At 33.8% G+C, this 12769-nt stretch overlaps 1 protein-coding gene across 11 annotated transcripts in view; it reads left to right on the top strand.

The window, feature by feature from the left end:
• Positions 1-12769, top strand: part of mdga2a (MAM domain containing glycosylphosphatidylinositol anchor 2a) — a 349723-nt gene that overhangs the window by 207867 nt on the left and 129087 nt on the right. For 9 of the 11 annotated variants that reach the window (XM_073928613.1, XM_073928617.1, XM_073928614.1 and 6 more), the window contains one exon: positions 9014-9210. Coding sequence is in view for 4 of the 11 variants with exons in the window: in XM_021473195.3 (XP_021328870.1) it covers positions 9014-9210 (197 nt within the window). In the remaining 7 variants the exon portion in view is untranslated. The remainder of the gene's footprint in view (positions 1-9013; positions 9211-12769) is intronic. The other 2 variants (XM_068218883.2, XM_068218884.2) reach the window with 1 other exon arrangement.

Here is a 12769-nt window from a genome sequence, read left to right on the forward strand (position 1 = left end):
CACACGTTTTACACACTCTTGCAAGTCAACAATAGCTTGGTATTAGCCTTTGCATGTCTGCACTTGATGTAACATTGATTACCTGTTGTGGGCTTTTATTTTGTAATTTCAAATATTAAAATCAACATAGAACAGAATAAATAAAAAAAAAAATACTGTCATTTTCATTGTAAAAAATGTAGTTTAGTTCCAAATATTATATATTTTAGGAACGTTATGCCCTATTTTATGTGTTTAATACAAAAAAAATTAGGTTTGTTAAGAAATTAGAATTATCACAGTTTATTAAAGCACAGTAAGGGTGGTATGGATGTAAGCAGTTATAGTTATATGTAGGAACTAAAATTTGAAATAATGTATAAAATTAATTCTATAAAAAAAAATCAGTTTTAAAATAATACGCAAATCTATAAAAAAAATTTTTCATTTTTTTAAGCTACTTGCCAAAAAATTCAGTTGTTCACAAATATATAAATGTTTTTTAAAACCCCTAGTTTCAGCAGTTTTGTAACACCTCCGATTTGGTTTTCAGCTGAAAGAAAAGGCTTTGGAAAAAGAGAAGGGATTGCATAAAAAACACTACACTATTGGATTGCATTACACAAATAAATTTGCACACCACAGCAAATTTGGCAATGCAAACACACACACTAGCACACTGTAAAAGGGAGAGTGATGCAGAGAGCATCAGATTTTCAATTTTCATCTTTATTTCTAAAGCACTGTTATTACACTGTAGATTGTGTCAAAGCAGCTTAACATAGATGAAGCTCTAATAAATTGAAACTACTTCAGTTCAGTTGTCACGGTTCAGTTCAGTGTAATGGAAATGTCACTGCTGAAAGCCAAAACACTGAAGAGCAACTCCACAGATTCGCAGCTTCACTAGTCCCGGACCAAGCAAGTCATGGGCAACAGTGGCGAGGAACAAACTTCACCAATTGCCGAAAGTGAAGGAACAAAAACCTAGAGAAAAACAAGACTCAGCTGGGCATGACCATTTCTCCTCTGGATAAGAGCAATTCTCAGTTCTCATCAGAATCCCCTGAATCACACAGTGGTCAAATGGATGCCATTGCAAATCTACTGCCTTAAATAAAATAACTTCAACAACCGTTTCAAGAAGTTGAACACATGCTCATTTTTGTGACATGCTCAGTTCAATGATGCTCAAGCCAAGACAACAGTGCAGATGTCTTCTTGCAAATACAAATAAAAGTAATTGTTTTACAGCTTCTAATGATGTCCTATTTATGCAACCAAAAATGAATAGAGTATTTCAACTGTTTACGGAATAATCTGAAATCATGTTGTAGCATCACACATGATATAATTATTTAACATAAAGTATAGACTGGCTAAATTGCCACTGAACCCTGTTTATCAAACTGAAAGTGGCAAGTAGCCAATAGGTTGTACTAGTAGCCTACGGTACCTAAACAAAATGCGTCATTGACAGAAACTTGCCCGACAACTGATCTGCGAAAATAAAAATAGCTTATCAGCACACACTTACCAAATCTATGGAGACCCATTACCTTATAAGGAGGTTATTTGTAACCCCTTTCTTTCACTAGTCTCAAATTCGCAAAGCTTTCCAGTAAGAAAAAAAATCTGCTACAAAATCAAACAACTCATTTGCATTGTGATCTTAGAAAATAAACGCATACAATGTCTCTCAGTCTCGATTTTTCTAAGTTGTGAAGATTGAAGAGAATTTCATGCATTGTAATGTACTGTAATTATATCTTATTCATAAATGTGTGTGGTAATTAAATTGAAGCAGCTTTTTTTCTTAAATACATGAGGAGAAAACACGTGGAGAAAATAATATGCTGACATCACTGAATGAAACAGCTCAGAAAAATGTGAAAATAACCAATTTCCCCCTTAAAATATAAATTCTAATACTATTTTCTGCAATCTGCAATATATGGCATAACGACTCAAAGATTGTATTTGGCAGTTTGATGATTCTTTAAATCTGTATAGGCACATTTTTTCTAATTAAAACTTAATTTCTCTCTTATTAAAATGACAAAACACATACAAGTTCTTAAGAAATTTAAATAAAATTAAACGCTTATAATAAGAAACCTAGTTCAAAGTATTAAAATTACAATTTTATTGTAATAAAAACTTCAATATTTACTCAACGGTTCTTACAAAAAGAACATTGTTTTTTTATATGTGCTTCTCTTTAATTTTTTCATGGTTATAAAAAACATGAAGTGAAGAAAAAATAATAATCCTTTGCTTGTTAAGCTATTACGAGCGGCCATTATTCAAACCCATTTCTCTGAAAAAAATAATAAATGCTATGCATAGTAATCTAAATAATTTATCACGGCTGGATGACCTTCCAGCATTGTTTATAATGGGCCAGAATGTTTTCTAAGCATTAATGCGTCTCTCACTTGCTGCTGTATGCAGCTCAAAGTGAAACAGTCGCACAAATTCCAAGCATATTTTACATGCCTACTTTGGCACAATATTCACTCACAAAAAAAGGCTGTTATAGTGACTAAATCTCAGCCTCTTAAGGAGCTGGCCATTAGCCATGACCTTTTTGCCCTTGAGCAATGAATGTTCCTAAAATAAGTACACAGTGTGTCACTTTGTGTAAAAGCATCTTTTTAATAGCTCCTTAAAAATATTCCACTTATCCACTTGTTATGGTGTTGTTTAATGATACAGGCACAATAGCTAAATACTGTATGTTAATGACTGGGCAATAGCACAAAGAAATGCTTAAGGAAACAGCATGCTAGACATTTGCTAATAATATAAACTTATGTATCAGCAGTAGCTTTGTTTAGTTTAGCATTTTTATAAAATAAAACAAAAACTTCTAACTTTAAAAATATGTAATTTGTCATTTTTGTTAGAAAAAGTACTTTCTAATTTGCATTTGTTTTTTTGTTTTGTTTTTTGTAGTTTTATTTATTTACTAGTGTTTTAGATGTTATTACAATGATATTAACTTTACATTACGTGTACAGTCACACCGGTGTGATCAGCCTTGGCTGGTCCCTGAAGCGTGCAATCACACCGTTTTGATTAGAGCGCATGTCATCAACTGCTAAAAATCAAATCTGACAGCGTGGCTGAGGCACAGAAAGAGGTGCGCAGAGCTTTCAAACCAAAACCATTTATTTTAGGTTTCAGACATTCAAATACACATAACTACAAGCAAAACATACAATCTGAGGTTTGTAAAACACACCGGATGTCTACGGAGACTGCAATAATAATAATTTTTTGTACATAATTGGACGATATGCTTTATTTATTTAAGATAACACTGTTTATATTACTAGAATATTTTCTCTATTCCTCTCACAGATAAACAGTTGCTTACCTTCATGTATTTTGGAAGAGTATCACAAAAATGATGCTACATTGTCATGGGTATCCTCAGCTGTGTCCAATCTAGACTTCACTGCACTGCAGGAGAGGCCGAAGTCTAGATTGGATAGATGGGAGGGTACTCGCGTCAATATATCATAATTTTTGTGGCACTGTACAACAAATAATATGTTTACATTACCATGAGGGTTGAATTTCGGCTTGAGGTAGCGCTATACGCTAATAAATTTGTGTAATTTAATAAATAATATTAATAATTCGCATTCCCAGAGATGGGTTGCGGCTGGAAGGGCATCCGCTGCGTAAAAAAAAGGTGCTGGATTAGTTGGGGGTTCATTCCGCTGTGGCGAACCCGGATTAATAAAGGGACTAATCCGACAAGAAAATGAATGAATACTTCTCGTTAACTTCCGATTGCAGCTGTACCTCTTCTAGCAACAACGGCAGCACCCATTAACCATCATCTAACAAATATTATGATCATTGGTGAGCTGTTTAAAAGACAAAATTTATATTCTATCACATATTTGAGAATTGGAGTATTATAAATTTCATAATATAATAAAAACATTTGCAGCATATACATAGATCATTGGGGCTGGTGGGTCATGGGATAAACTTGACGTGTCACTATGGAAACTTTACAACGCAATGGATTCTAAGTAGCAATCACAAAATAAAACTAACACAGAAGGGTCAGCTGGAGTATTTAAAACTCACGCGTGAAAGGGTTAAAAGCTATTTTATCAATAATAGATTTTTAAAAATAGTCGAAGACAAGGAAATTGTAATTAGATATTTGCCTAATTTATTATTTTGATCAAATTATACTTGTGATCAAAATCTAGCGGTAAAATTTTATATTTTACATTAACATCCAAACAAACCCATATGCTACATGTTGAACTACACAGAAAGCTTAGCAAAACCACATTCGAGTGCCAATATCAAAGCATATCCTGGTAATACAATGAAACCTTCATCTCTGCTTATGTTTCATTAACTTTTTATGAAGTGAAATACTTTAGATATGGTCAGACGTACAATATCTCTATTCTAATGGAGCTGATGGTTTTTTCATATACTTCTTGTCTAGCACATTTCTCAGGTCATCAAAAACCAGACAGTAAGATGTAAGATTTCTTTTATAAGTGACTCATCATAAGAGCATATCTCATCCAGGCCTCTTTCAAAGAGTTTTGCACTCCAACACGTCGTCGTCATCAAGTCTCCGTGAACACTTTTATTTTCTTGGAGATGCCACACGGCCTCATTATCGACTTACAGCCATTTCTCATTGAAGTTTTGCCAACCGAAATCAAATGCGCACCTTTGAACAAGTGACGCAATGCGCTAAATGAGAGGTTTAATGAATGAGTGAAATGAAAATGAGGATTATTCTTCAAAGAGACGTCATTGTCAGAACGCTGGCTCCCGAATTTCTCCAAGTTTCAAAGGTTTACTCCTCTGATATCGGAGCCATCAAAAGCTATCACGAGCTGTCAAAAAAAGGAGTTGTGTGTTGCTTCTGTTCCCTACAGACACGCAGGAGCCATAGATGTTGTAAAGTGATTTACGGGAGCACAGAGAGATGAATAGGAGGAGCGATGGACGATGGCAGGCTGCATTGCCGTGGGGAGACAATGAGGAGCAAGTCATTACCCTTGAATTAGAGAACAGGCCTCAGCTTGTCATTTTTATTCCAGCTTCGTGGTGGACTATTCGCTGGTGGGCACTCGCTTTTATCGATCAGAGACATGCTACTCCTGATGCAGTGATCAAAGCCTAGACACATGTCATTGATAAAGAACAGCCAACACACCGACGATAAACAAACCGCACGCTTCGATCCAGAGTGCTTGTGTTTGTCTTCGAGTGTGGCAGCACTCACTAGTCATTAGGTAAAGCGCTCAAGATGGACAGTGGTGATATTGATTACGTTCAGGTTTGTGTTTGCCTCAAAGTGCTCAACTTTAGACTTGGATTGGGAATAAACTAGATAAAAATAAAATCCTGTTACTCTTTACTTAAAAAAATAGAACAACTTGTAATTTTTACTAACTCAGGGATGCAATCTTTTCTGCTTTAGACTAAAATTGTTGTTTTGGATGCAAAATAGGTCATTCAATGGTAGACATGAGACGATAACACTTTTCAAGGTATACCGCGGTTTGAAAAAGTTGAAAAGGTTTTAAAACTGCCAAAATTTTCAGTTTTTATTGACATTTTTTTAGGACAACAGTATCTTCAGCAGATAAAATAAACATTTCTGTTTTAAATTGTAAAGAAATCAGTATTTAACTTCAGTTTTGTTAATTATATGCTCTCTGACTGAGTCATCCACTGACTGCGTCATCCACTCATTATAAACCAGTCCTTATAACTACTGTAGATAAGCATCATGGACCACCATGTTTTGTCTGTGTAGCTAAATTATGACATCCCAATTATTGTGCCTTTCCTTTTCATTCTTTTGTATACTTTACGTACAATTTGGTAACATCTTTGCCAAAAATGCTTTGCAACACTCAAATTACATTACCTGCTTTTTCCAAGTTACTTTTTCTATTAATGTTTATAGTGCATAACTCTTTTGAAGAACATTTCAGCCTCTGTCTCTATAGTTATGTTTTCATTCTAAACCTCATTGTCTTTTCACTGTGAGGTTCAGGGTGAAAAATATAACCTGGCATTCTGCAAATCCTGCCATTGCTGTCCGTCAAGTAGTTATCGGGCAGGTTGATTAATGTTTTGAAGCAGGAGAAAGAAAAATGTTGAAAGGCATGGTTTACTGATTGTCATGAAGAGTTTGCTTGAAATGCACTGAGTCGAAGAAGGTTTTGCTTTAAGGGCAGCCTGTAAAAGCACATGGCTCCTCACTCAAGCACTCTATGATAATTATTGTGGCTCTTAAAAAAAATTACAGCTGTGAAAATACTCGCAATTCAAGTGCCAAAATACAGGCCCCTGAGTGGTCCGTCATTTCAGCCATTATGTTTGCTGTTAATTCTTGTATATTTTCGCAGCCCACTTACTGCTGTTTCCAAAGTGTGCAAATTCACAGATTTTTCCAAACTTTACTTAAAGAGTGAACAAAAATTGATATGGTTTTAAGTCTTTATCAGAAACTTTTCCACACATTTCAGAAAAAAAAACGGAAAGATGAAATATTTTTGGTAAACTAAAACACTTTACGGCAAGACACAATTTGTAACAAAAAGACAAAATTCGTTAGCTTATGCGTTATCAAACAATGCACATTACTGCATTTATTAATGAAGATTAATATTAGTTTATGAAAAGGGTTGTGTAATGGACACCGGTACTTGTGTAACCGGTATGCGCCGAACCAAATCAGTATCTGAATTATAATATCTGTGCCACTGGTGCTGCGACAAGGATGCAAGAGGCATCAAGGGCTGCATCAAAGCACAGATAGGTACATGTTGTGTCACGCCATATCTAACATTCAATTCTAAACAACTTTGAGGGTTACAGACACTGTCCTCCATGTTAGGCGTTTGTTCTTGTATATTTATAGAAGGTGATACGCACAGTATGGCACATCTGGTGAGCGACTCCCTTCAGATTCAACACCCACGATCGCATTCATCAACTTTGCTAAAGACTAAAAAACAAAGCGTTCTAAAGTATAGCTATATTGTACAAGCAAGAATTCTGACACAGCAACGTGCAGCAGGTGATTTATTAAAACATGTCAAACTTAACATTTAAGGGCAGAAGTAATGCATTGTCTTTGACAGCTTGCGAAATCCTCTGGCACTTTTTGTGACTACGTTTACATGGACACCAGTAATCTAATTATTTATCTTAATCTGAATATGACAATCGTATGATATGAGTTACTTTTTGAATGTTCCTTTCATGATCCCGTTTTACATGTTATTGCACATAGATTGATTAACGGCATTGAGTCTCCATGCTACTCATGTTTTCGTGTAATTTTGTGTAAGTTTCATATTTATTTGTTGACTTTAACTGCAGTTTGGCACTTTCACTTTCATTTAGGAACATTTCATTTATGTCCCTGTGACAAACTGTAACAGACTAAGGTGTTCACATGTCTAAACTGCACTTCAGTAATGCCACTAAAACAAGCATACTCCACGTCTTAATTTGATTCCTGTTTAGTTCAATTATGACTTTATTTGGATTGCGGTAATAAAAAATGCCTATTTACATGGTAGACTCTTAATCAGAGTATTGTCTTAATCATATTAAAATCAGAGTATTGGTGTCCATGTAAACGTACTCTTTGAAGACTCAAGCCCTAACCCTAGAAAAAGTTCACTTATTTTGATGACAGCCTTTCCACAGGTTAGTAGTAATGCAAATTCTGCATTCAAGCTAACAAACAAATGATCAAAAGAAATATATTAATGCAATCAAATGTATAAAATGTAAATTGATGTTAACCTTGATTATATCGCTTAATTAAAATGATTAAAACACACATTTTTGTCAAACAAAAAGTCATACAAACAAAAATTCACCTTAATTTTAGGTTCTGTTTTGGCACTGGTGCCATTTTATTGATTTAGCACCGCTATCTAAATAACCCCAAATGATACCAACCCTATTTATGAATAGTAGTATTGATTATTATTCACACTATTGTTTATTAAAGTTTTGTTCTTAAAATACATTTTGTTTTTTGTACATTTAAAATGTAACAAAGTGTTTTAAAAAAATAAACTTTTAATAAACATGTTTCTACGTATTTTATAATGTTCAGGAAATGACTTGTTCTAAATATGCCTGCCAAGATGATGGCATTTAAACGTATTTAAAAATAATTTTGCAATTTTAGTGGGTATGTTCTGTAAATCAAAATAATATGTGATAGTAATGTAAAAACAATGGTTATTGTCATTATAAAATATGTTAGATATTGCCATGAATAATGTTAGCATATAGACCCCAAACATAAAGTGTTACCAGATTATATCAGATCTCAATAACATACAATCATTTGAACTGGTGTTTAATGAGTTAAGTAATAAAAATGTATAAAATAATTTATGTCTATCTTGGACCGTAATAAAAAGACTACTGTATGAGTTACGCTCCAGTAAATTTCAATTCTTTTATGGGCTTCTTTCTTAATTTAGGTCGTTTTTGGCTCATTAAGCAATTTGAAAAATGATGCCTCCAATCTCTGAGCAGCTTGGCAAGAAATAGGGAAAATCAGCTAAATCGCACTATAATGTTGGAATTAGTCCACATTTTGAGATATTTTTGGCAGGAATTTAACACTAGCTGTAGCACACAACCTTTCTTGATATCTGTAACATTGTGCCATATGCATTTGAATTGAGCGATTGACTTTTTTTAAAATTAGGACATGAATATGAATGCATAAAGTGGCACACAAATAAACCTACATATGCATTTATTTATTTTTTTGTTGTTGTTTAGCTGTAATCTAGTTTTCTATTTATTTACCATCTGTCATTTCCATACCTCTTCTCCTACCATCCTGTGTATACTGACACATTTTGTCAGCATACCTACTGGAGCTAGAATTCTAGGTGAATATTTCTGAGAAGCAGGCCGTTTTTCAGGATGATTTGAGCAGTGGTGCAGTAGATCTGTGTGGCCAATCCATCTGTTTACATTTCAGATTTAGATGACCCCATTGTGACGGTCCATCAGAGTATAGGAGAAGCCAAGGAGCAGTTTTACTATGAAAGGACTGTGTTCCTGCGGTGTGCTGCCAATTCAAACCCTCCAGTGCGGTACAGCTGGAGACGGGGCAGAGAGTTCCTTTACCAGGGCTCAGACAAAGGTGTGGAGATCTACGAGCCGTTCTTCACCCAGGTAAGCCATTATGTTTTGTCAAATAATTGGAGGATTATTTAAATGATTTGTTTTGTGACACTAAAGGCATTAAAGATTTAGATTTCAAGTGTTTTTTTTTTCCAAGTCTTCATTTATCAATGAAAAAAGCATCACATTTTTCTAGTTTAAAGCAAAAACGTTTTCAGCATTGATAATGATACGAATTGTTTCCTGTAAACCCACAGTTAACCCAAAAATGAAATTTCTGTCATCATGTAGTTATCCTCAGGGTTCATACAGTCCTGGAAAACCTGGAAATGTCATGAAATTTCGAAAAGGCATTTCCTAGTTCTGGAAAGTTTTGGAAAAATAAATAAATCCAAAATGTTTTGGAAAAGTCATGAAAATTTGTTTAACATTTATCTGTGTACTTTAATATATTTGAGATGAATTTGACTTATATTTGACACTATATTTGATGGGTAAACTAAAAAAAAATAAAATGGGTAAAATAAAGCAATACTTCAAAAATCAAAAGCAATTTTAGCTTCGCCTCTCTTTCACTCGCTTTCATCGTAGATGCATTTTGAGTGTCGTGTCCAGAAACGATATCTAACTGCAGAGGTACGATACCGTGGTTGCTAAAGGTTAGTTTGTACTAATCTTGTGAAAGATTGTGAAAACACAAGCCAACATTTATAAAATTTTCACGCAAACAGCAAGATGCTTTCTAAATTTTACCGATATAAAATTAATATAAACTATATGGATTGTCACATATTTTGTCATATGCTGTAATTAATTTGAACGTGCATTTTTTTGTTATTTACCTTGTGTACGTAGACATAGACATTACATGAAACACGAAACAAGATCGTGAATATTTACCTGAAAGTTTTGTAAAAGTCATTGAAAAGTCATGGAATTTTCGTAGTAAAAATGTGTATGAACCCTGTATCCCTGACTTGTTCCCACCCTTTTTTTTTTTCTTCTGTTCAACTCATAAAGATGTTTTAAAAAATGTTAGAAACTGATAACTATTGACTTCCAAAGTATTTGTTTCCTACTATAAATGTCAATGGTTACCGGTTTCCATCATTTTTAAAGTATCTTTTTCAGGATACTGGTGAACTGGATTATAAATAGTAAATAGCGTGCAGCACAATTCAAATGATTACTACTGTACTATCATATGACACTAAATGTCTGTTGAAAATGTGTTTTAAAATGTATTAAAATGTGTAACGGTATTATAGTATTATGTAGTAATATACCTCATAAATATTTCATGTTACTGTATTTTGAATTTTAGAAATGCAGCCTTAGTAACCTCAAGAGACTTTAAAAACATTCAAAAACCTCTAACTTTTGAGCAGAGATATAGGAGATATATTATATTATGAATATTTTATATACCGGTATCACTACATACTTGTCTGTGTTGAAAATTGTATTGTAAATTGTTGGTTATTAAAAAAACAACAGATTCTAGAAAATAAAGTGAATTAAAGATTTAAAACAACAAAACAAACATTAAAGTTTCATCCAATACAGTCAGCACTTCATAGACGTTTAGTTATAGTCCCTGTGTGTTGTTTTAAATAAAATCCACAGTAAAATGAAGATAGAACAAACAAACACACAAAAACAAACAAACAGTGTCGTACTGATGTGATCTGGAACACTTTGTCCCTTTACACTTCAAAGTGTTGCACTCTGTCTGTGCTGGATACAAGTGGCATAAAGCTACTAAAGAGAATACAGACCCTTTATAATATGTGATTCTGCTAACACTGATTGCGGCACATTTTTACACAGCAACTCTTAAACTTCTTTTACACTTCTTACATTGAAAACCTTTAGCATGTTTTAATAGCAGAATGACCTCTTATGTGTCAAAAGATAAATGCCTATTTGATTTCTCAAGCCATGTTCTCATTAAATTCTGATCAAATGAGTTGAATTGCAAGCCATTGCAAAATAGTTCATATTCACAGCACACATCAATTGAATGCCATTAATTTTTATTTGCATCAAAAACATGTATACTGTGCATCAATGCTGACATTTAACACTGGATAACTTCAATATGCAATAACTTTGAAAGCCTGGCTTGCTTTAAAACATTTGATGAACTTCACTGCTCTTGCATGAAAGATGTCACAGCTATCAAGAGAGACAAAAAGGAGCATCAGCTTGACTTTGCACGTGTTATCTGGTCCAGAAGGACGCACATCAGATCTGACAGTTTTTTTTCAAAACACAGCTTTGCCACATCCGATATGGCACAGTGATTGGCCCAGAGTGGATCCGTCCTGGTAATTAGTCATAAGACGCAGGGTATTTCAGGACCCGTTTCTCTCTTCTTATTCCCCACAGAGAATCAATCACGCAGCATCGGCCTGTGCACTTAAAGGAGATTCTGCATGTTATTTTCAATAGAGCCTTCTTTATCTTTCAGCCCCTTCAGAACTGTGAATATGAAACTAATGCACTGCAGCTTTCTGTCAGCGTCTCAGGTTGGAAAGCAGATCAAAGCTAAGCATCTTCACAAGGTTTTGGTATCAAACAGTGGAGGTATTTATAACTGATGGACTTAAATGTCTGCCTTTGTAGAAAAGTGACCTGATGGAAAGGGTGATAATTTACTTATTATTAGATAGAAGTGAGTGTAATCAACTGGTACTCAACTAGTTTTGCTTTTGGGACGCAGAGTTTTCTGTTCGCTTGCTTTATAAATAGTTATAAAATGCTAAATGCATTGACATTACTAGTAATTGCATGCACTCAACAACATGCAGAATTATAAATTTGACAGATGTTTCAACCCTCTTGTGTTTCTAGCTTGGTGGTCAAAAATTAACCCTTTTTTACTTCAATTAAATGAATACAGTTTGATGCTAGTTATGAATTAATTAGTGGTTTAGTGATTTTTTTTGGTACTAATTTATTTTATGCAGTAGTTATAATTCATTAATTACATAATTACCCCTCTTTATTTTGTAAGCATAAACTTAAAAATTTAATTATCCAGTTAAACTATCATCAATCATGAATGCTTTTGAGCTTATATTTGAGCTCTGTTAAAAGGTGAAATGTAACTGTTTGTTCATAGCATGTGTTTAAACTTGTGTTTTAAAATGTTGTATCATTACTCAAAAATAACACATTTTAAAATAAAAATAATAATAATCAGTGATAAGATACTAATTAGCACCATGTCTTTCAATGTCTCATAAATAGTTTTTTGGAATTGTAAAACACATCGTCAGCACTACCTATTTTACTGAATATTCAAGTACCCATTTACCCTCTCTGGCAAAATGAAAGATGTATCTGTGGCAAAACAGTGTAGACTTTGAATTCACAGCCTGATATGACCAACAACAAATCTGGGAAGCTTTTTTCTTTTTTTACAACAGAGGCTTGTTTATAAAACCGCGTGTCATTATATGGTTAGTTGCTTTTAATTATTTGTGTTTAGCATTGTTTTAAATCCTGTTTGTGATCAGTATTGACCTCCACCATTTTTTGGTCACTACCCACCATTTAAAAACCAATGTATTGTAAAATGAAGTCTCTCAGGACTAGTATGCAA

Source organism: Danio rerio, chromosome 17 (assembly GCF_049306965.1).
Source record: "Danio rerio strain Tuebingen ecotype United States chromosome 17, GRCz12tu, whole genome shotgun sequence".
Classification (NCBI taxonomy): Eukaryota; Metazoa; Chordata; class Actinopteri; order Cypriniformes; family Danionidae; genus Danio; species Danio rerio.